The 24,549-nt window shown below is 39.0% G+C and overlaps 2 protein-coding genes across 3 annotated transcripts in view; both read left to right on the plus strand.

Annotated features, from left to right (window-relative positions):
- The first annotated feature begins 1,253 nt into the window (after nucleotides 1-1,253).
- On the plus strand, nucleotides 1,254-20,537 carry LOC111224175 (neuronal acetylcholine receptor subunit alpha-7-like). 2 transcript variants are annotated; one of them, XM_022748582.1, is made up of 10 exons: nucleotides 1,254-1,335; nucleotides 4,629-4,768; nucleotides 5,160-5,204; nucleotides 8,742-8,851; nucleotides 10,504-10,583; nucleotides 14,037-14,204; nucleotides 14,328-14,522; nucleotides 18,131-18,217; nucleotides 18,594-18,703; nucleotides 19,419-20,537. In XM_022748582.1, the coding sequence occupies exons 1-10, from the start codon at nucleotides 1,281-1,283 to the stop codon at nucleotides 19,959-19,961; spliced, it is 1,533 nt and encodes a 510-aa protein (XP_022604303.1). In that variant the 5' UTR covers nucleotides 1,254-1,280; the 3' UTR covers nucleotides 19,962-20,537. The 2 variants fall into 2 exon arrangements, with proteins under 2 accessions (XP_022604303.1, XP_022604311.1); XM_022748590.1 differs by lacking the exon at nucleotides 1,254-1,335 and adding an exon at nucleotides 2,829-2,836.
- Nucleotides 20,538-22,514: 1,977 nt separating this feature from the next.
- Nucleotides 22,515-24,549, plus strand: part of trip4 (thyroid hormone receptor interactor 4) — a 68,975-nt gene continuing 66,940 nt past the window's right edge. Inside the window, exons 1-5 of the mRNA XM_022748862.1 lie at nucleotides 22,515-22,668; nucleotides 23,422-23,603; nucleotides 23,786-23,916; nucleotides 24,049-24,267; nucleotides 24,393-24,471. Of these exons, the coding sequence (XP_022604583.1) occupies nucleotides 22,589-22,668; nucleotides 23,422-23,603; nucleotides 23,786-23,916; nucleotides 24,049-24,267; nucleotides 24,393-24,471 (691 nt within the window). The 5' untranslated portion in view covers nucleotides 22,515-22,588. The remainder of the gene's footprint in view (nucleotides 22,669-23,421; nucleotides 23,604-23,785; nucleotides 23,917-24,048; nucleotides 24,268-24,392; nucleotides 24,472-24,549) is intronic.

Genomic DNA, 24,549 nt, shown 5'->3' on the forward strand with positions numbered 1-24,549 from the left:
ATCATGGGAAAATTGTATATTTTATTGACTTCTATAGTTAAATGAATTACAACTTATCCAGCAAAGAGACATTTAAAACCAAGTGTTTTTTTTTTTTAAAAATGCATTGTTATTTTGAGCTTTAAAAAAGCTAATAATAATAATAATAATTGTGGCATGTACAAAAGTTTGGGCTCCCTGCTGATTCAGTTCAGTTATTTGAAGGTGAGACTGTAACAAGACCTGCATGCCAAACACAGGTGTTTTCACTTACTCCAGCTGATTAGACATCTCCTCTGGGCAGTGCTATGCTGTGAATTACATGAGGTCACACAAGTGAATGTAACAATAACTATGTAAATAAAGCAGTTTGCACACACATAGTCCTGAGGTCTAATCACACAAAAAAGTGAAAACACCTGTGTGAGTGGACAATGGCCCTAAATATTTATAGTATCTGAAAAAGGCATAGTTCCTCTGGATAATGCACAGACCTCTGAAACGTATAAACAATACTTTAAATGTACAAAACCCTCGTGTTTCTGGTTTGTGCATGAGAATCTTTCACTGCCTCAAAAAATTACATCCAACTGGTTGAACCACAGAACAGTCAGAGCGGCTGACTATATAGCAGATAGGATAGGAAGTAGTAGAGTATGTGCACACATCAAAAGCATATGCAGCGCTTGTGAAATTAGTCTGATAAACAGTACGGGGGAAAAAAAGACTCCATGCATTAACTGCATTTTCAAAGTAGTTGTAATTTTATCAGCAACCAGCAGATGTCACCTTCTTTTGATAAAGTGAATTTATAGTAGCACAGTGTGATGCTGGACATCTTTTCAGCATCCCTGTGCAATCCCTTATAATGTCTTTAAACTAATTATGAAAAACGACATTCAAATGAAAAGTGGAAAATGATTCAATGGATGCACATATATTTGGACTCTTAGAGAATCCATTTTGTCAAAAAGACTGATGCACCCTCAATTTCTATGAGAATATTAAGGCTACAGGGGTCTTATTCATTTATGTGTACAAAAAAGAAATCAACGTTTTTATATCTTTAGGTTCACAGTCAATCAGTGAGAGAGTTTTGATTCTGTTACTCACTGTCGAGCAAACAGCACAGGAGGAGGAGTTATTAAACACACACACACACACACACACACACACACACACACACACACACACGCTCACACACGCGCACACACACGGACAGTACTATTATTCCCGCACTCCGTCTACGTCCAGCAATAAACTGAAGAGCATCTCTGCCTTCACTTCGCGCTCGGTTCAACATGGACTTTCTACACGTTTTACTTTTCGTTGCAGTCACCGCGTGCACGGTGGAAGGTAGGCGGTCAGCACGCGCTTTAATCGTCAATTAACTCACACAGGAATCTAGTGTTTTGGGGGGTTTTGTAATGCTATTCTTAATCACCAGTGATTTCAATAGCAGGCTAAATGTATGCTAAATATTAACTTATAGAAAGTAAAATATTGTCATCACAGCTTTGTATTTAAAAAGGAAAGAATGATGTGGGTCAAGTCTGTAGAAAAGTAATTGACAAGACTTTCCATTTGTTGTAAAGGTACAGCTATCTTGCTTTCCTGCCTTTTTTTTGCAATTAGTGGAAATATGTTTTGATGAGTAAAGATCAAAACTTGCAGGTGGTGAGAGTGGTATTATGTTGTAATTATTATGTAAATGCTGCATTGTGAGGACTGGTAAAAAGTTTTCGGGACTGTTAGAGGGTTTAGACTGGGTTCAGAAAAGGGTTGTAATAACCCTTGTGATGGCAGAGATAGAGGTACAAGTAAGTGTGTGTGTGTGTGTAATACAAACAGTTTGAAAGCACCAGCAGTGCCATGCTTAGTTTTTCATTGAAAGACACTCACTGCATTAGAAAACTGAAAAAAGGTATTTTTTTATGTTGTAAGTAGAGTAACCCTGTTCTCCTCGTGCTTTTCACACTATGTGGCAACACATATTTCCCCTGCTGTGTACAAATGACATTCCCAGCTGCTTCCTGTGCTAGGTGCATGCAAACCATGCAAATTCTAAAAAGTCTGATCTGTAAATGGTAATTAGTTCATGAAATCTTCAAGACATGCTGTGTCTCATCAGTTTTATTCAAATCCGCTCTGAATTTTTAATATTTTGATTGAGGCAGCAAATTTAATGGTAATCACTGACTCAGGCTCTTCAGCGTTCACTTTATAGGCACTTGTTAATTGAGGCTGCCCCGAGAGTGAAGTCGAGAGGCAGATGGACAACTTTAAAGCTGCTTATTATGCAAGGGCGGATTGGCCATCGGAGACAACAGCAATGTATTCTGAGTTTGTTTTGCAGGGTAATGTTATGTGGCTTTGTTTTCTGCTCTGGTTTAATCAGAAATTCTAATAATAAGATCATTCAAGTACTGAAGTCTGTGTGATTAGTTCAGACCTACAATGACTACAACACATATTACATCATAGTTTTCATGGTGTTGCGTGTAGTGTGTGACTGATTTGTCTGCCAGCATTGCAACGTCTTGCAGCTTTTACTGATGCTATGTGAGGTTTCTCATCATTAGCTTGAAGTGTAGACAGTTTTTGTAAATGGAAGTGAAGATAGTTACACGGCAATAATCTGTATTTGTGTTGTTTTTCTATACTGGGACGAATTAATCAGTCAGATCACAGCATGGCAATTAATAGGGGGCGTATGTTCTGTGTGTGTGTGTGTGTGTGCGTGTGTGCGTGTGTGTGTGTGCGTGATAGATTGACACAAACAGAAAGAGAGACAGCTCCAGAAAGCACCAAAAAGGTCATGCCAAGTTCTTCATTCAAAGACCCCTGACTGAATTGGGTAACTGAACAAAGGTTTTTATGTTACAACCAAAGTGTCAATGTTCTCCTTGTGCCTTTCACACTATGTTACAACACATGTTTCTAATTGTATGAACATCCCCAGCTGCTTCCTGTGCTATAGACGCATGCAAACCATGCTAATTCTAAAATCTCAGGCACTTGTTACAGGCACTTGTTAATTGAGGCTTCCCCCAAGAGTGATGTATAAAGAGGCAGATGGACGGAAGTTGTAATAGTGTGTGCACATACATGCACATCTAAGGTCGGAGAAAATTTATGGGCTACTTAAAGCCCTTGTCCATCTGTCTGACATTATTAAGGCTGTTAAATTTGATTAAGAAGTAGAAAGGCTTTTCTTCTCCGTTTTACGGCTCTCTTCTAACTTTCAGCAACATGTTGGCAACATATCAGAAACGTTCCTCGAGTGGTCCAATGTGCTGAGAAGTACTGCAGAAACATCCCAGGACAGTTACTCACACTGATGTCCTCTTGTTGATCCTCACAGTGAAATTTGATTATGGTGGGGTTGGGAATGGGGGGATGGGGGCGTCCACATGGGATTGGGCCATGGACAAAGATATGCTTTCAGCTAATCTTTCTGGCTTTTTTTTATGAAAGAAGTGGATGTGACAGAGAGAGCAGAGGAATAGGGCGATGCCTATAAACAACAAGCTTCGAGCCAAATCATTGGGATAATGTTGCTTCTCATAGGTGGTTTGGGATAATTGAGCCATAGCCATTAGTGAAGTGAAGAGATGCTGCCAAAAACGCTCCATAACTCAAGGGGAGATGAGAGTGTGTTAAAATGAAGGACAGATCTGATTTGAGATTGCACAGTGAGATGAATTGAGTCCAGGTATTGTATTTGGATGCCAACCTTTAATGAGATGCAAAATTATTTTGGTGCAGAGTCTGACTTTACAGTCGCAGCAGATCTCTGCAGGAAGGTTTTTAGAAGTGCCCCAGCAAGGAGTCACCTGATGTACGGTGAAACCTGCAAGAATGAGGAAAAAGCAAGATTATTTTTGAGAACTGAAACTCAGGCGACGACTGGATGATGTGGGAGATAGGATGAGAGGGAAAGATGGCTCAGTTTCATCTTTGAACTTAAAGCAGCTATAACCACTGTCTTTTTTTTATTGACAAGAGATCACGACTAGTTATGTGAAAGGTGTTGCTCGTAGTGATGAACTTGCATCAAATTATCACACAGCTCTTCAGAATTTAAGTTCCTCTCAGATTTACAGGGCGCTTTAGCAGCTTTCAGCTCATTGTTTTGGTTTCCTGTCCTGTAACTTTTCTGTTTTGAATCCCTCTCACTGCTTTCATCTGTAGCTGTAGAAATACATTGTACACTTACCTGCTCAGCTGCAAACAACAGACAGACATCAAGTTTGTTCAATTTGTCTCTCCAATAAATGCCAAAAAATAACACTTGATTACAAAAAGTGCAGTACTGTGACTTCCTCCTCTTTAGGTTTTCTGTTGGTGAAGGTAGAGCATCATTCCTGTCAGTGTCTGTTCACTTGTGTTCGTCACTGCACAGTAATTTACTCTTTATCCGTTTATTCCAAACAAAATGCTTTTGCTCTTGCTTGCAAAAGAAACCGTATCAGTTATATAAGACAGACAACCGCTGCAGGATGGCTGTATAAATGGAAGTTTTGGCAATGAAACTGAAAAAGAATTGGCATTTGATGTGACCAACAGTGTCTGTCTTTCTCTTCTTTTTTTTTCCTGAAGTAATTATGAAAGTATATTTACTATCCAAGTTTTTCTGTTCGCTGCAGTTTCTCTTCAAGGGGTATACCAGCACAGACTGTATAAAGAGCTGATGAGTGGCTACAACCCACTGGTGAGACCAGTCTCCGATGACTCTAACAAGCTCACTGTTGACTTTGGCCTCAGCCTCATGCAGATCATTGATGTGGTATGTAAACGATGGCTCTCCACACATACAGTACCTGCATGCATACTGTGTGCACTGCAGAAAGCCGTGTTATGATAAGTCGCTCGTGTGTGACTGTAATCATCAGCTACTACAGGGATTGTCATTATCTTCTGCGTTCACTGCTACGGGAAACGTGGGACATAGAACAAGCTCCTTGAGTATCATCGTTTATACGGTTTTTACATTTGCTTGTCTTGGTGCTTGTCACCACTTTTTCCATCACCTCAGCCGTGAGAGGTGAAGCTGTTATGGACGTTTACTTTTTTTTAATACCATGATTCCTCCTTCGTGAAATTAAATAATATTATTAGATGTGGGAAATTTATTAAATAGATTAATAATATTAATGAATATCATGTTTTTCTAACAGGATGAGAAGAATCAGATTTTAACAACCAACATTTGGCTGAAACTGGTAAGAATTTTCCCTGCACGTTTAACTACTATAATTGTAGAGCAGTTTGCATGCTGCACAACTACATATTTCAACATTTTAAACAACAAAAGAAAAAAACATCTATTTTCTGTACATACTCATCGTGTTTGTGGTCACAAGATACTGGAGTTTATCTGATCATACACTGGGCGAGAGAGGCAGATTATTTTGTGGCTGTGACTTCCTGAAGATTTTACATTCACATCCCCTTATGTAAGACTAAACAAACAAGATATAACATGATAATTAGTGAGCTATGGGGATGCTGGTAGGTGGATTTTTTTACCTTAAGATAAAGGCAGGCTAGCTGTTTCCCCCTATTTCTAGTCTTTATGCTAAGCTAAGCTAACCATTAACCGACTCTAGCTTTTCTGTGCAGTATCCATCTCATCATCTAACTCTACATGTCAAACTTTAACTGTAATTTTAGCCTTTCACCTGGTATTTAGGCTGCGCATCTATTCACAAAAATGTGACTAATTACTAATATCGTTTGTGAAATGTATAGTAATTGTCTTAAAAGCCTCTTTAGCACATCAACTGGTACCCAGTCTTTCCCTTTTCATCTTCCACAGGAGCAATGCGCCCCTTTCTCCCCCATGTAGCGAGATGAAGTGTATGAACGCAGATGTTTTTATCGCATCCCGTCCATTGTGTGACGCCAGTTTCCTGCTGCTGCACTGTCAGCAAGCTGCATGAAGGCTGTTTGGTCTGTTTTAAATCACCACGATGTGGAATCACAGCAGCAGCCTCATTCAATCTCTCTCACCCCGCACCCCACACAATTGACTCCGGCTCTCAAACACAAGATAGTGCAGACAGCATCCGCGGTATCTACTGTCTGTTAGCGTCGATTTAGCATGTGTTCGCTCAGTCTATTTGTGTGGACTCAAGGAAAGAAAGTTTAAATGTCCTAAAGATGTGTTCATCTCTGAAGGACACTTTGACACAGTGAAGATGGCTCTGTGAGATTACACACTCAATCATTTTCTGCCAGAGAGTAGTAATTATAAGATGTTTAACTGCCTCAGGATAGTGTTCGAATGAATAAATTATAATTGCACTGACTACTGTAGCATTTAGAAAAATAATGACATGAATAATTGAGCAGCTTCACTTTTAGATTCAGACATCATGTTAGTGGTTGACTGCAATGACAAATGGCTGTGTAATACTTTAGTCTTGTTAATGCCCAATACACTTCTGTTTTCACCATGTTTCCCTCTCCTGGGGCCGTCAGTGAGTTTCATTAAAAGTGGCTTAAAGGAATATGTATCATCTAGTACAACAGTCCTACACCAGCACTAGATAAATACAGGTGCCAATATTTATTGCATTAAACACAACACATACAGCACAAACCCTATTCACGTTCCCAAAAGGTGGCTAATCATATACTCCAATAATTCCCTAAAGTTGACTGAAGAACATTGAGAACCATGCGTGATGAATAAATCAGAGGTTACTGCTCACCAAACTGTCACACTCAATACTGAAACACAGATCACTTCAATTCACACATGAATACAACCAGCAAACACATCCGATCTCAGTCCTGCTAGGGATTAAAGCGATTGATTGCCCATAGCAGGTTGAAATGGGAGGAGTGGCAAACCAAAGCTAACAAAACAATTAACAAAAAAAAAGCAAAAGCAAAAACGGTCCGTCACAGGCGAGGCCGGGCGGACTAACCAAAGAGAACAAACCTCACAAACAAAGACAAATGACCAGCAGGAAAACAGTGGTAACACCAACTGGCAATCACCGCAAAACACAAACAATAATTGCAAAATTTTTAAATACTTAAACCTAAACAATAACATTAACATCATATACCTGCTATGTCAACATTTCCCACACACAGTAGATTAACATCTCATAGCGAGCATCTGTTAAAAGGTTGCGTGGCCACACTGCAAACATCCAGACACACAAATGTTAAAAAGCAGCACCCACATTAAATCTAAGTGAAACATACAACAACTCCCAAGACCTCAAACTTTAAATCTCTCACTCAGACTGGAGTGAGGGTAGTGTCCTCTCCAGCCTCCCACAGAGGAGAGCTAGCACCACCCAACACACCTGGGTGAAATCATTGACACATGAAATAATTTGACACTCTAAATTTAACTCATTGACACGTCTTTATCTTGTTCAATCTGTGCGGAAACTGACGCCAGGCTAGCTGTTTCACTCTGATTCAGGTCCTTACGATAAGCTAAACTAACTGGTGGCCGACTCCAGCAACATAACAACATAGAAAAAATGGAGGAGACAAGGATCAGTGATAAAAATGAGTCTCTGGGGACTAGGGACTGCCCTTTATTTTTCTTCATGCTGGCCACAGATGTTTTTTTGAACACCACTATGGTATAAAATAATTCAATAATAACTTATAGATCTGACAAGAAAAGGCATCTTCATCAAGGCCTAAAAACCCAAGATACTATGTGTTAGCCAAGTTGACCAGCTGTAACATTTGGCTTTCCCGAGCTGGAATTCAGCCAAAGTCATCATATGCTCACATCTGGTGTGGGCCTGGTTTTGTGCTTGTTTTTCAAAGAGGTCACATATGGTGAAAGATTCAACTTTCCAATCATGTTTTGACTCTCACAAATTGTGCAGTTTCACTTTAAGTAGTGACTATTATCAGCGTACTAGTCGTTATTTTTTGTGGTGTTTTGTCCATTTTCCAATTTAATGCCACCTTGGCTTTTTAACTGTCAGCTCAGCCCTGTTAAAATAACCAAGCGTACCTGTCACCTCCATTATTTACAACATGAGGCACAGCTCAGGGGTTAAAGTTCTACGTTGTAGAAGATCTCCTGACACTGGATTCCAGAGAGACCTGAATGAGATCATAACATACCTCTGACCACAGCTGTTGCTGGTGGCCCAGACGAAAACAACATGTACTATCAAGTAAAAATAAAAATGAATAGAACAAATAAATGTAAACAGAATACAACTTCAACAGGTAAATGTACTAAAGTATGCATAAATATTCATCTCATTACTCAGAATATAACCCTCATCTTCAAAGAATAAGAAAATCAGGCTGCTGCTGCTGCAGCGTCAGTCTGTGAGACTTGAGCGTGTGTTATTTACATGGTATCAGATAAAGTATGTAAAGCTAAAGAAGTCACTTCTATAGTAGGAAGAGATCTGGGCTTCCCTAACATGACTGCTGCAATTGAAGAAGTGTTTTCCAACTGATCATCAGTCATTTGAATTATATTTACCGACAGTGTTAAATGAACATAATAACATCCTGACCTATGCGTGGGTATATGATAATAAGATTCTGATCCTCCACACATGAAAGCAGGATCTACCAAAGCACCTGTGGCTGCATAACCTATTGTATTTGTCACTGTCTTACCATTTTTCTGAAAGGTACAGATACCAGGATATCACCCTCCATATTTCAGCATATTCAGCTACCCCCATAAACATGTCAAAGATACAGTATGTATGTGATTTATGAAAAGCATGTTATGTTTCTGTGTCCCACAGTACTGGAATGATCATTACCTCCAGTGGAATGAATCGGAGTATCCAGGTGTTCCCAATGTGAGATTTCCTGACAATCTCATTTGGAAGCCAGACATCCTGCTCTATAACAGGTAGGCACATTAGAAATGAACGGTGTCAGACTCCGCCTGAATGCATCTTCCTCTGCACGATGTAAAGGGGAGAGATCTCGGAGGGAAGATGCATTTTTTGGATTATATTTGCCACACTGACTGCGATTTGTTAGACACCAGATATCTGACATTTCTAAAACATAAAGGAATTGTTTGTATTGGCTCTGTGGTCGTGTCTTTGAAATATGTAATCAAGAGAAACATTGGCACTCACGCAAGTACCACACCACTCCGAACAGTTTCATTCTTCACCTCTACAAGTGATTTAAGAGAATATGTGCACAAAATTTTTTAGGATGTAGAATTGATCCAGACCGACCTGTTGAACAAGTCATGTGCAGATGACTTGTAAAATAACTGACTTATTAATTAAATACCTTGTGAGTGAATTTGGATTTTATATATGTTAGTGAATACAATAAAAATCTGAATAATTGAATAAAATTTTCTCCTTGAGCACCTCCCATTTTTAAGGACCGCTCTAGTGGCCACAGCTTTTTTTTTAAGTTGGTTTAACTCCAACTTTGCATTTTTTTGGTGCTGGATGACACAGCTAAATTTTTTATGTTTTCATCTGCTGATTTCTGACAGCAGGACTTCAAGCTCTGCGGTGGGATTTTCTTTTGCTCTCTGGTGACATGTCAGAATGTGCTAGAATATTCAGGCTTCAGACCCCGGGTTATCACAGGACTTGTTCGGGATATCTTCCAGAGAGGTATTCACAAGCAGAAAACAAAAGATGTATGAACAAACTTAAACCTCACTTCTTTCGGAACAAATATCTAATTTTTTAAAACTAAGCATTTACATCTTGCACAAGCTTGGAAGATCAATGTGCATAAAGTGAACGTACTGTGTCCTGTTATGTAAGCTGGGTTTCAGACAGGAGTATAACACTTCAAGGTTAGTGGTGCTCTGCAGTTTAGATATATGCTGTACTGTCTAAAAGAGCACTTTGGAGCAATAAATCATTTAAACAAATGAATAAACTTGTATCAGAAAGATGGGAGAAAGAGCATTTTATTATATGTCCCTTGTGGAAAATACTAAAGAGATCACCATTAATCAATCTTTAAAAGAAAGATCTTAACAAATCACATTAGAGGCACTCTACCCCCCCATCAGCTAATGAGGGAAAAAGCAGTGTACTTCATTTGTCATTGTCCCACTGAGTAAAGCCTTGATCTGAGACTCTTTGAATTAGTCGCTGCTGCAAGTTAAGTTTTTTTTTTTCTTTTTTTCTTTTTCAAGCAACTCTTTCAACTGAAGCTCAACCCTGCCTCACCCTCTGGGGAGTTCATTTAGAGGGAATGAATTGTGGGTAGCAGGGGAGAATGAGGGTAACCACTGAATACCCATCTCCAGGGAAACGTTGCATCAGTTGTGACTCCTCGTGTGCTCTGTACCTGCTGCAATAAGGAGTTAGAGAAATGTTTGTATTTCTCCACCACATCTGTTCCCCTCGCTGTTTGCGGCTTATCCAAATTTATGTTACATCCTTATAATTAATAGCGGGTCTTTGCAAAGGTCCTACCAGTTTATGAATTAATTATGGTGTTTTCTACTGAAGCTGTATTTGGGTTACAGATAACTCAGCGGGAAATACTGACATAGTTTCATGTTGTCCACAGTGCAGATGAAAGATTTGATGGTACTTTCCGCACCAACATTTTGGTCGATTCCACGGGCGCCTGTTCTTACATACCTCCAGGTAAGAATTATAATCTCAGTTAACACTCACATTTCAGTATCAGACAAAACCAGATGTTTACTCAGTGGAAATATTAGATGTTGGATCATTGCTCCCTTCCTCTGCAGTTTTTTTCACACCTAAAAATATCTCAAAATAGTCACAGATGCTACTTGATTTGAAAAACACCTGAGATACACAGCAAAACTTACATAAGCAGCAAAGTAAAAGCTTTCCTCTCAGTGATATCAAATGAAACACATACTATTTTTACACAAAACATATAAGTAAACCTAACATTCTGCCTCTAGAGTCTAAAAGTATATATGGCAAAATTATATAGCACATGATGTGAAGGATAAAGTAGGATGTCAATTACCATATCACTGGTAATAAGACAACTATTTGCACCAAGAACCTAAAGTATGATGGCACTAGTCATTATGTTCCATACATCCAACTGAAATTAAATTGCATGATTCCTTCTGTAAATTACATGCCATGTGTCCTGTGTGAGAAAAAAACAAACATAACCCAAAAGGGAGACATTTTTACTTTCATTTCATTTTTGTTTATTTTTTGATTTCATGACAGTACCCCCTATTTGCATTAATTCATTGGAATACCATTAGCTCTCTGTTCACATGGAATCCATACTGCCAATCAAATTACTTCATTTTTAAACCGTATGTACATCAGCATGCAGAAAACTGAAGGATGGAAATCTATAGCCGAAGCACAATAGACAATCTGACAAAAAGTGATTGAAAGTGGCCGGTGTACGTACAGCATATACTACAGAGCTAATGGGAGGAAGGGAACAGGTGTGTGTGTGGGCGGGGAAGGGCAGGGGATGGAGAGTGGATCTGAAATGAGAGGAGAGTTAGTGCATGGAAGGAAAAAGGCAAGTCAAGGCAAATGTGACACTAGAGTTGACAGGAGTGGTGACGCAAAGCTTACATCAGAGTTTTGTTGTTTGTTTGGTTTTTTTTGCCAAATAAACATGAACATTTGCTGCTGTGACTCTGTAAACTCTCAGTGACCTGTCCTTGGATACAACCCTAAAACAACCAGATTTATAAACCTGTTTTATATTTAACAGAAATGCAAAACTCAAAAATAAAAACAACATACAGTATAGGCCTGTGTCTCAACACAACCTGCACCCTCCAACTGAACAATGCTGAAACTGGCCCACCCCTGCTCTGCAGTATTTGTTGCTTGTGTGACTAAATATGTAATAAGTACTCCTAGTGTATCACAATTCACTTCTTTAATTATTAAAACATTATTGCATTACAGTTCAACTAAGAGATCTGACAGTAGTGGTCCACAGAGGACAGCAGCTTGGGTTTGAATCATTCATATATGAAAACGCCTTACATTATCCAAGTCTGCCATTAGAGCGCATCTGTACCCACATGGGTATTATTGAACAGGTACTTGTCACCAACCCTTGGTGTTCTGTTTTAATTATTCAGAGCAGTGAACATGAATGCAGGTCCAGTATAGCATCATAGGACGGAGTGGAGCGACATAAACGCAAATAATGAGCAAATATAAACTCTTAGCTGCTGAGGTGTGCTGGAGTTATTCATATATCATTAATGTTTCATAGAAATCATATGCAAATATCATCAAATCACAGTAGTTGTCAGTCTTTTGATTCATAGTCTTGTTGTCATAAAAATATGAACTGAATGAATTTGCACAAAAAAGGTTTAACTTCCTAGCTCTACCATTGTGCTGTATAAACAGGATAAACTGTATAAACATTACTTTGTATTTTCTCGTGGGGATTTCTACTAAGGGTTACAACAGAAGAAGCTGCTGAATATTCAGAGCTTTGAATTAACTCCCTACAGCTATCAGATATCCTAAGAGGTTTGTTTTTTACCTTCACAGGACTAAATTCACATCGTTATTTTACTAAAGAAATTGTGTAACATTTTTACATTATTCACTTTAGACGAGAAGATTGACATTGGCTAGCTTGTTAGCTAGCTAGCTGGTTAGCATGCTAACTTAAGTAGAAGAAAAGACGGGATAGAGACAAGACTTCATGTTGGCGTTGCTTTCCACTGCTGGAGACTCTGGAGCTCTTGATAAGTAAAGGAAAGAAATTTAATGCTGAACTCACAATGTTTCTTTTAGACAGGTAAGTAAACAGCTGTTAACGCTAAGGCTAGCTATGTAGCAATAGCAAAACTGATAAATAGCTCCTTTAAAACAGGTTAAACAGCAAGCCTGGCTCTGTGCAAAGGTAAAAACATAAAATCTACCTGATAGCAAGACAATAGGTCAATAATTAACTATTTTTATTTCCTTTGTTTAGTCTGTGCAAAACTTTAATTTGCCGCCTGTAGGGACAGAGCCAGGCTAGCTGTTTCCCCCTGTTTCCTGCCTTTATTCTAAACTAAGCTACCCAGCTACGGGCTGAGGCTAGTAGTATATAGTATATAGTAGTATATTTATTATATATTATATTATTGTATAAGTGTGGTTTTCATTTTCTCATGTAACTCTTGAGAATAAAACCAAATGTATTTTCCCAGAATGCCCATCTCTTCTCCATTAGTGCTCGATGCTTTGAGCAGTGAAGCTATTTCCTTATCAAACCTCTAGTGACCCACTAGTGCCAGACGCTTTGAGCAGTGAAGTTATTTCCTGATCAAGCCCCTACTGACCCACTAGTGCCAGAACGTGTGGTTGTAGAAAATCTATGATACTTTTCTGTGAAACCATCGACCCATTTGTATGTACACATGTACACACATGCACACACATTCATGGATGGGAAAAACATCGAAACACAGGGCGTTTTCTGTCACAGCCAGTGATTACTGCGTTCCCTGGCAGGCTTTTCTTCCCAGTGTTTTTTCCCTTACGATGCAAAAGCATGGGCCTGCTTCACCTCAGCATCTTAATCAATACCAGCGTAAATAGCTCCATCACTGAATTTCTTCTGGGTCGATTGCCTCTGTCACAAGCAAATTGCCTCGCAACTTAGTTCAGAATGAACCCTCATTGAATGCCATATTGGTGCAAATTAGTTATTCGCCACTTGAGCTCAGCACAACTGCGTTAAATGAGTAAAGATGTATGCAGATGTAACCTACCAAATTACAATGTCTTTTTCACTGAGGTTCATCGCAGTAAATAGGAGTCATTCTACTTGTCTGCTCCCCATCACCATTCGCTCCCTGCTGAGGTTTATCATCTGCATGGCAATGAGACAGAGGAGAAATGTTGTTTACTGCCAGCATCTCATATCTTTCTTAGAAATGGATTGAAATTAGTTTCATATTTGATTTTTTTTACCCTTGTTAGGATGGATGGCACTCAGACTCTCATAGCTCTTGGTGTAAAACCTCTCCAGCTGTTGGGCACTGTCATTTCTTTTATTTCCATCTCCCTCTGTATTCGGTACAGTACATATCAAAGCCTTGTGTTTTCATGTTTCCAACCACACAGGGATCTTCAAGACCACTTGCTACATCGATGTGCGCTGGTTCCCTTTTGATGTCCAGAGATGTGACCTGAAGTTTGGCTCCTGGACTTATGGGGGCTTTTCTCTGGACCTGAAGATGGTGGAGGCAGATATCAGTGGCTATGTTGCTAATGGAGAGTGGGATCTTGTTGGTGAGAGGGGCCTGTGACCTGTGAAGTGCAGAGAGAATTGAAATGTCAGTGAAGGGATAATTTCTCCATAACTTTTCACGCCAAGTCTTCCAGAGTAGATTGTGTTTTGTTTTTACCTCACAGAGGTTCCAGGGCAGAAAAACGAGCGTTTCTACGCCTGCTGTGAGGAGCCGTACCCTGATGTCACCTTCACTGTGGTGATGCGGAGACGGACCCTCTACTATGGCCTCAATCTGCTCATCCCGTGTGTTCTGATCTCCACTCTGGCCCTGCTCGTCTTCCTTCTGCCTGCGGACTCTGGGGAGAAGATCTCACTGGGTTAGGGCAACACACATACACACACAAACGTACTACAGATTGCTGGTCTGGCCCTGCTTCATTGCAGAAGTAAAGTAGTGCGCTCACTATCGTTTGGAGGTCACCTATTGCTAAGTAACATAACTGTAGTCACATTAAGTTTCCAGGTAGTGCAGTACATTGCTCGTTTATTTTTGAAAAAAAAAAAATCTGTTGCATTGAAGGTTCCCAAGAGCACAGTGGCCTCCATAATTCTTAAATGGAAGAAGATTGGGTCAACCGGGACTCTTCCTAGAGCTGCCAGGCAAACTGAGCAATCAGGGGAGAAGGGCCTTAGTAAGTGAGGTGACCAAGAACCTGATGGTCACTCTGTCTGAGCTCCAGAGATCCTGTGTGGAGAGTTTATTTTGTAGCTTCCCCCAGATCTGTGCCTCAACACAATCCTGTCTCTGAGCTCTGCAGGCAGCTCCTTCCGCCTCAGGGCTTCGTTTTTGCTCCAGTAGTGTATACCGGTCATCTGTGAGACTTTATATAGACAGGTGTTAGCCCTTTCAAATCATGTCCAACCGATTGGATTCACCACAGTTAGACTCCAGTCAATGTGTAGAAACACCTCAAAGATAATCAAGAGTAATGGGAAGCACCTGAGCTAAATTTAAAGTGTCATCGCAAAGGATCTGAATAGTTATGTCAATGTGATATTTCAGTTTTTTCCTTTTTGATAAATTTGCAAAAAATGTTGTTTTGATTTTTTCATTATGAGGTATTGAGTGCAGATTGATGAGGTGAAAAATATATTTTTTTATATTAGCATGAGGCTGCTAAAATAAAAAAGGACTACAAACTGTAAAAAAAATTGAAGGGGTCTGAATACTTTCTGAATGCTTTCTAATATATTCTGCTTGGATCCTAATAGATCTTTGGACTATCGCCACATATCATCTTACGCACTTTTGACCCATTAAATTATATCTGGATGTTGATGTTCTTCTTTTCTTGAGATGTATGTGTGTAGAGTTTACATGAGCATTAAAATTACATGACCATTGAAACCCTGCATGCTGCCAAATTTTATATTTCTAGAGCATTACTTTGGTGGCCTCCTGCCATGCTGACTTAACTGTGATCTTGACTTTGCTAACTGTGTGTGCTGTAAAAACAAAAAAAAACTACTGAAAATAAATGAGATCTCAATCAAGTCAAATCTTTCACAGCGCACGTTTTGACACAGCCAACCTTTCTATTATTCTTTGTTTATTCTTCATTGAAAACAACTTTAAATCTGAGCCCAATTGTCTCCTGGGTAATCGGTCATTTTATGAAAATGAATCGTTTGTCGTTAATACACTTCCTCTGTGGCCTTGTGAAGTAAAGTGGTAATCGGCACTTAGTAGCTGACTAAACTGTCAGAGGAGTTTGTGCATAAATTATATATAGGCTTTATGTAGACTGTGTCAGTGGGTGGGTGGTGGTGGTGGTGGTGGTGGTGTGTGTTCGTGTGTTGTACTCTATGTGGGAGCGGGTTGGGGAAGTGGGGCGAGTCGGAGCGTTGATTTATGCAGTTTGTACCTTCCGCAAATCATTAGACTCCTGCAGCTGGATTCCTTCATTAACCAAACAGTGCTTTAGAGCCAGATGTGTGGGCTTATGTGTGTGTTTGTACCTACATGTTTGCATTCCCTCTGATGTTTTAATAGCTCATGGACAGATAGAGGAAATTGGGAATGAGAATTGCTCATGTGAGGTGTAATAGGCTGTTACGAAGATCTTAATGTTCTCTATCAAAAAGGGTTTTATGTACTGTCGTTCACAGCTCACATCAGGGATTTGTCATATGTTATATATATATATATACTGTATATATATACATATATTTACTGTGCGAGTGTGTGTAAGTGTGTGTGTGTGGGAACGTGTGGTCACAGATCTACTGTATATGGAGTCAGTATATCAACCCAGCCGCTCGTTGCCATTATTATTATTTCAGAATGGTGAACCCACATTGAGCAATATGTTTTCATGGCAGCATTTATTCTCTGATTTAATTTCAGTAGAATTGGGCTGTCATGAGAATTATGATTTGCAAAAAAGGCAAATAGATCAACAGGATTATAATTATTGTGTGTGAAGCTTAACTATCATCACCACTGCATTTTGCATTCAATTACTAAGCATCTCTACCCTGGCCATCGAAAACTTAACATGTACTAACGAAAAATGAAGATGTAGTAAGAGTAATTGCAAATAAGAATAACACATGTAATATACCGTAAGTATGACAGTACAAAATCCATTCATACCTACATTAGTGTGATTTGGGTGTTTATGTCTGCATCTATGTTTTTATATCAGTATTGGGAATGTCTGTTTTTATTATGAGACTCATCACCAGTACTGGGATCATGTTTCAATAAGCTTTGTTTATTTGTTTAAAGGATTGGTTCTTCCAAATTACAAAGCAAAAACATGTTGTCCCATTTCTCATCTAGCTCTGCATAATATTAAGCTTTTATTTGGAGAGATGTTGAAATTTTCGAAAGCATCTTCTTGCATCCCTTTACACTGGAGCTGAAGGGAATTTAGTTTGTGTTTGATACACTCATTCGAGAAAATATTGTTCGTATTTTCTGCTTTCGGTAGAAAATAGTTCCTAATTACGGGTGTTGGCAGTGAGGTGGTTGGATTATCCAGAGGAACTGAATCATTGTTACTGTAAAGATAAGCTGTTTTACAGTTATTCAGATGCAGTTTTTCAAATAGTCTAAAAGACAAAAATATCACCACCAATAAAATGAAACTAAACTTGGCAAAAAACAACTGGATGTTTTTTTTAATGATTTTCTTTAATTCATTCTTTGATAATCTTTTTAAAACACAGTATTATTCATATTATTATGATATTTGAGATCATGCATGCAACACTCATCGTCATTTAAAAAGGATTCACATGCTCCTCCTAGTTCCACAGATACAGTATAAGAAACAGCAGCAGCAGCAGCAGTCCTGACAGCATTACGGCAGAGGTGTCAAACATACACCAGAATATCTGTGACTCCTAATCCTGCTTAGAAGTTCAGTCTTTTAATAAGACAGCAAGAGCCAGTGGCTTAAGTGTGTCGCCTCATTAGTTAAAACTCGTCTCTACTTGTGCATTCTCAGCTCTGATAGTGATGGTGATAAACTTTAACAGCTGCAATTCTGATTTGGGGGGGATTGTCCTTCACTGCTGGCTACAGTGCAGCATCCCATTGTGGGAAAGTAGCATAAAATTTGAACAAGGCAAAATTAGCATAAGAATATAAGGCTTTACAAATGCGTGGCATAGATTGGAGAACTTCACACAAAATACGAACAAAACAAGAATAGACAACAGAATAGAAGTTAGTCTGGTGCAACTGGAAGCACGTAAATGGAAGAAAACAATTAGTCTACAGAAAGCTAAACATCAGAAAAGCTCACTTAATCCTTGGCATGTTATTACAAAATAATTTTAAGGATGAAAAAGTGTGACATATTTTGCAGGTTCAAAGAACCATGGGTCTCTGTCATAAATGTGTGATTTTAAGACTTTTCATTGTACTTAATGGTTCTGTTGTGAAACGCTAACTGAGCTTTGGTTTCCTTCCCAGGCATTACAGTCCTGCTCTCCCTGACTGTCTTTATGCTGCTAGTTGCAGAGATTATGCCTGCCACATCAGACTCGGTGCCTTTAATAGGTAAGCCAGGCTAAAGTTAAAAGCAGTCGCTATGGGTGTCAGCTACTATCAGTGGGAAGACACGGGTGGCAAATTGCATAGTCATTTCTTATATCCCGGTCTAACTGAGTTTAAGCAGCCATCCAATATTTTCTATTTTTTTTTATTTAGAGATCTGAGCCACCATATTTGAAAGAGTGAAATAAAGAAGTAGCTTTTTGCATTTCTCTGACACACACGAAGTGAGTGGTGTGTTTGAAGCCAAAAGGTTATTTTGTTCTCTTGGACTGTGAGCTTTTCTGTTTCCCTACACTATACTGCATTTTATCCTTTTTTTTTTTTCCTTATAAATTTAGTGGCATCTGTTTTAAATGTCCTCTGTTTCTTCTTTACCCAGCTCAGTACTTTGCAACTACGATGGTCATTGTTGGACTCTCAGTAATTGCTACAGTTCTGGTATTACAATATCACCACCATGACCCTGATGGAAGCAAGATGCCAAAGTGGGTGAGTCTTCTGTCATTATCTGTGACTTACTATGATCTCATCAACACCAACATAAGTCATTTGCCTCTCAACCACGCCCCAGAACTGTGAATAGATTATGATAAACGGCGGACATTTGCTTTGATTGTACTGCTTTTGTTTTTTGCTTCACTTGCAGTGGTTTATGAAGATAAACATGCATTTGCTTGTGTAAAGCCATGTGTCCATGAGGTATCTCAGACGGACATATGCTGAAAAGTTCACAGGACATCACCAGAAAATCACTTGGTGTTCAGATGTGGTAAAGATAGCTAACCAGTTATGAAAATATAAAAACGTTTAAACTAAATTTACCAGGTTGATTCAGAGTCTGGCCAATGTGTTTCTATAAAATGTTAACGAGGTCTTCTGATATAATCACAGAATGAAAGTGTTTAGAGTCAAAGAACGCTACAACCTGCAGTTTAACATACATAACCTTTTTGTACTTACAATGTTGACCAAAAATTTGAAGGTTTTGTGATACAGGATGCAATGGACATCTGCCGACCAATCAAAGACTGGTATTATTTGGGGCCATCTTTTATTGTGTATGTCAGTTTGGGCCGTTTCTGACCCAAACAAATTAGACTTGAAGACAGGCTGTAGGTTCTGTCTCATTTCTTCAAGGTTTAATTTTAAGTTAACATGAGCCTTGTTGATCTGTTCCTTATTCACTGTCGTTTTGATCCCATAGACCCGTGTGATCCTGCTGAACTGGTGCGCCTGGTTCCTGCGCATGAAGCGTCCAGGTGAGGAGCGGGTGCGTTCAGCCTGTCACAATAAGGCTCCACGGAGCAGCGTGACCAGCATAGACGTCAGTGCTGGCGCCTCAGCCCCCCCACCCACCAACGGCAACGTGCTCTATGTTGGCATGCGCAACCTGGAGAGCATTCACTACTCCACAGCTGCCACCTCATCTGACTCCGGGGCCGCGTGTGGACGACTGGCTGGACAGGAAGGTGAGGATGAGATGCTCCTCCCCGCAGGTCAGACCCCCTTCGTGAAGAGTCTGGAGCCAGAGCTGGTCAAGATCCTGGACGAGGTGCGCTATATTGCCAAACGCTTCCGTTACCAAGACGAGCATGAGTCAGTGTGCAACGAGTGGAAATTTGCTGCATCTGTTATCGACAGGCTTTGTCTCATGGCTTTCTCGCTCATCACTATCCTCTGCACCATCGGGATCCTCATGTCAGCACCCAACTTTGTGGAGGCCATTTCCAAAGACTTTTTCACTTGAGAGCTTTATCGCAGTGAAAACAAAAGTCTACTAACCAACAACAATTTGTAAACTCATGGGGCAGTAATTTGGACACAGTTAACTCACCTAGTGTGTATGGGACTTCTATATCACCAAACATTTAACCAAACTGAGGACTTATGTATGTAATGCATAAATAATTACATGCCTCACATTATAGTGGTGAAAATGGCCAGCTTTTTCCTTTTATATAACACAGCCTGATGGTGTGCTATCAGTTAACATTTGAATTTGATTCCCTCGTCCCAGTTTTGAAATGACTGAAAAATATTGATCCTACAAAGCATTGTTTATGATGTAATTTGCTTACCTACAGAGAATGCAACTGTGGTTTGTTATATGATGTTACCTGTGTATTATTGTTCATTACAATCTATCTATTAGAAGATCCTGACTAAAATATATTCCATACATCGAACATTGCAGCTGCAGTATCTTGTATTGAAATGATTCTGTTGTCTTGCATGATTCCTCATATGTCCAGAACAGTTTTGTGATGTTTTAAATTGCCTTTCTATGAAAACAAATTCTAGTTGATTATTATCATAAGCATAACCGAACATCAAAATTTACTTTGATTTACTTATTGTTTCTTACTCATTTTTAATATAACATTTTGTAATAATAAAAAATAATAATAATAAAAAATTAACATGAGATAAAAATAGTTTGTTTATTTTGATATCAGTCAATTTCAGTTAATTTTGTCATGTAAAGTAAAAAGCTATACTGTGAGGTTACACAAATAAATGTATCTTTTGTATTCGGAAATGGCACAGCACATCAAAAATTGTCTTGCTGCACAGAACTGTTTTCAATCCACATAACCACTATCACATTGAAACAGAAAACAGAAATCTAACGCTTCATAAATAAATAAAAAAAACTACTTTTGGATGGATAAAATACAAAAGTACTGCAATACAACTCTCACAGAAATGTATTAAGAGTAATGAGTCATCAGTTAGCTTACATCCAATTTTGCAGAATTGAATGTAAAATGGTTTGAACAATAAGCAAGTTGTTATAAATGCTTGATTTGATGGTTTTGTCCTCAATCATCGCTTAACAATAGTGTGCTGATTATTGGACTAATTTAATTATCGCTACCAGTTACAGAAGATGCACACATCACTTTCCTCATTCCATAAATGTAAAAATCTAATTTTAGAGGTTACTTGGAAAAAATAGAAGTGGTCAACTATTTGGAGTCTTTAGAGCTCATAAATAGAATCTTATAAATAACATTTGCAGCTTTTATTATTAACCAGGTTATCAAAACTTTTAATACAATTTATAATAATGTTATATATTCCTTTATTAGATTATTATTAAGGGTCCATTAATGTGTCAGTTGCAATTTAATGTAGCATAGTGGAGGTGGAGTAATTTCAGCTATTTTATACTATTCCATACTTAACCTACAGTACTTGAGTAAGCGTGTTTACATTTCACCACTGGCCCTCACTATGTGTCAGCATCTAGTGGAAAGCATCATGATTTGACACGAGCAGATGCTCTAAGGTTCTGTATTTCACAGCATTACAAAACTGCCACCTAGTGACTGAATTTATTAAGCACATCCAATTACAGCGACACACAGACCATAACGTCTAGAGTAATCAACAGCTGAATCCAGAATAATACCGTCAGGCACCGTACTTTAGTTGAAAACAAAAATATGCCCCTCAGTCACTGGAAACTGAAGGGGCATGCAGATCCTACGAGAAGCAAAGGCAGCAAAGGCCACACAAACATAGTTTAGTTTATAGGATCATATGCCAAGACATATGGGAGCATTAGGAATCGTCGCCCACTTCTTATTTTAGGGTGTCTAGGTCGGTAGGTTTAGGTTGCCTTGCATGCACAACCTGTTCAATACCTACAGATTTGATGTTCAGCTCAGGGGACCTTTCCAAAAAACTTCAGCTTGAGTTGAAAAGTTCACGGTGTATTTTGAGGACTCCTTTTGATCATGTTGTCCCGTTGTAGAAACCAGCCTCGTGACTGACTGCATGACAATGATATCATGTATGTGCTAATATACATTCTTCCATCTACCTGTTCGCTTTTGCCCATGACTTCCTCACAACCCCCAAAATAATATTTACCAAATGAGCAAGTGTTCATCATCAAAATACGTAATTTGCACAGAGACGGGCAAATTACACATTTTGTTGATTTTTGAAGTGAAAAGAAGTAGAACAATTTAAATAAATAAATAAAATAAACCCAGGGGTGCCCCAACTTTTGCATACAACTGTAAGAGAAATGGACACTGAGGAACGTTAAGGATCCCGACTGCTTAACAACTCAAACTAGTATTAATATATATATTAATAGGAAAAATAACAGTTTAACTGGTGCTCTTCCCTGACAATATAACGACTCGTTCTTCGTCTTTCTGTTTGATGTTTGGTTGCTTGCTTGAAGTCTTAAGAGTTGGGAGGAACCCCTTCACCCACAGCAGAGTTTTCTTCAGGATGGGATATCAAGCTGCCACGTATGTGTGTGCGACACTGTTATCCCGCCGACTGGAAACACGTTCGTGTGATGGTTTGAGTTTTGGTTTCAGCTCGGGGGTTTAAAGTGTTTTAGACGGTAAAATGTCGGACGCTTTGCTGCACTGGTGTGTGGACCAGTTACACCACAAGTTTGGGTTGGAGGCGTGTGAAGACATCGTCACGTAAGAAATGTTAACGCTAGTTAAATCTGACACCGCCCGCTCAACAAGCTAACGTTAAAGAAGCTAACTTGGTTATGCAGTACTGTGATGTAATGGGTTTAGGTATGATTGAATGAAATGTCTGTGTGTCAAAATGTAATTAAACTAGTATAATTATCGTTATATGTGTGCGTTTAATTTACTGATATCCTCAAATACAGCTAAATAAGTTTGTAATTCCAGCTGTTACAGCAGAGGGTACACAGTCTGACAGGTGTATTACATATTTATTCCCTAACCCATCAAACTCAATTAAATTCCTGTTCTCGAGATGACACTTCCTGGATGGTGGAAGAAGTACTCAGATCCTTTATTTTACTAGGAGTAGTAATACCACGCTGTAAAAATATACCATTACAAGTACAAATACTGCATTGAAAATGTTACCTAAGTATGTACAGTGCAGCTGGAAAGTATTCATACCCCCTTCACTTATTTCATATTCTGTTAAGTTGCATAGTTGCATGTTTTTGTTCTTCATCAATCTACACTCTTTACCTCATACTGACAAGGCGAAAGTAGAATTTCATATTTTTTTGCAAATTTATTTAAAAGGAGAATCTGAAACGTCACATTCACACCCTTTGCTTTGCCACATAGACATAAAGATGATAATGGAATTAGAAAGCACTGTTATTTTTTTTGCCTTACAACACCCGCTTTGATAAGAAATGTCATTAAATTAAATGGTTATTGTGTCACTCTGCTGTCTAGATACATTCTATCCATCGAAACAGCTGAGGAGATCGAGGAGTACATGGGAGACCTCCTGCAGGGCACGGATGGGTTAAAAAGGCAGTTTATAGACGAGCTCCTCAGCAGATGGAAGAAGACTCAAAGACAGGCCACAGATACCACAAGTCTTTTCCTTCTTAAAGAATCTGTTTCATCAGCAGGTAGAGCAATAAACGCCTGATGTCTGCCATTGAATATATCTTGATTTACCCTGTACATAAAATTCTTCCCAGCCATTAAAAACCTCAGATGAAACTGCTACGCAAGGTACTTGCGCATAATTAAGCAATGTAAATACCTACTAATTCTAATGTGGTAATGGCAATTTGCCTGCTTTTCCTAGACTCACAAGACCTGACTAAAGATACCCAGAAGAAGTCTAAACGCAAGGGCCGTAACAAACAGGAGGTAATGACTGTGAGCCAAACAGAACCTGAGCCAGAGGCAGTCAAAACCCCCATTGATTTGATGAGGGTGAGTATATAAACATATGCTCTCTTATCACCTACCTACCTACTTTACTTACATTTTTCTTGTTGTGCTAATTTTCCTCATCTGTTTTATTCCTATCGCCATGTTTCCTTACTTCCTTTACTACTTTCTAAGGCCCAAGAAAACAGTAGTGGTTCTTCAACAAAGAAGAAAAGTAAGTTTGTCAGTCTCTATGCTAAAGAGGGACAGGACAGGCTTGCTGTCTTACTCCCTGGTCGATATGCCTGTGAGTGCCTTGCTCAAAGGCACAAACTTATCAACAACTGCATCACCTGTGGTCGCATTGTGTGTGAGCAAGAAGGCTCAGGACCCTGCCTTTTCTGTGGAAAGCTGGTACGTAAGTTTTGGTTGTTTAGATTCTATTTTTTTTTAATTTTAATCTACTTGTGATGCTGACAGTCATTTTCTAATTCAGTATTCTGTACTCACTATTTTTTATTTTTCCTTTACTGATTCAGGTCTGCACAAAAGAAGAGCAGGAGATCCTGCAACGAGACTCCAACAAAAGTCAGAAACTAAGAAAGAAGCTTATGGGAGGTGAGAGTCAAAACTAGCCAGAATTATTAAATACTAAAATCTATGAAATAATGACAAAGGTTAATGCCATAAATGTGC

The sequence above is a fragment of the Seriola dumerili genome, unplaced genomic scaffold, assembly GCF_002260705.1.
Source record: "Seriola dumerili isolate Sdu_G_001 unplaced genomic scaffold, Sdu_1.0 BDQW01000011.1, whole genome shotgun sequence".
In the NCBI taxonomy this organism is placed as follows: Eukaryota; Metazoa; Chordata; class Actinopteri; order Carangiformes; family Carangidae; genus Seriola; species Seriola dumerili.

Bases quoted from the DNA above. Each gene is read 5' to 3' on its own strand.
- LOC111224175 (XM_022748582.1), top strand. From the start codon at position 1,281: ATGGACTTTCTACACGTTTTACTTTTCGTTGCAGTCACCGCGTGCACG. The intron at 5,205-8,741 runs GTAAGAATTTTC...TGTGTCCCACAG, and splicing joins CCAACATTTGGCTGAAACTG to TACTGGAATGATCATTACCT. The intron at 10,584-14,036 runs GTAAGAATTATA...CCAACCACACAG, and splicing joins CTGTTCTTACATACCTCCAG to GGATCTTCAAGACCACTTGC.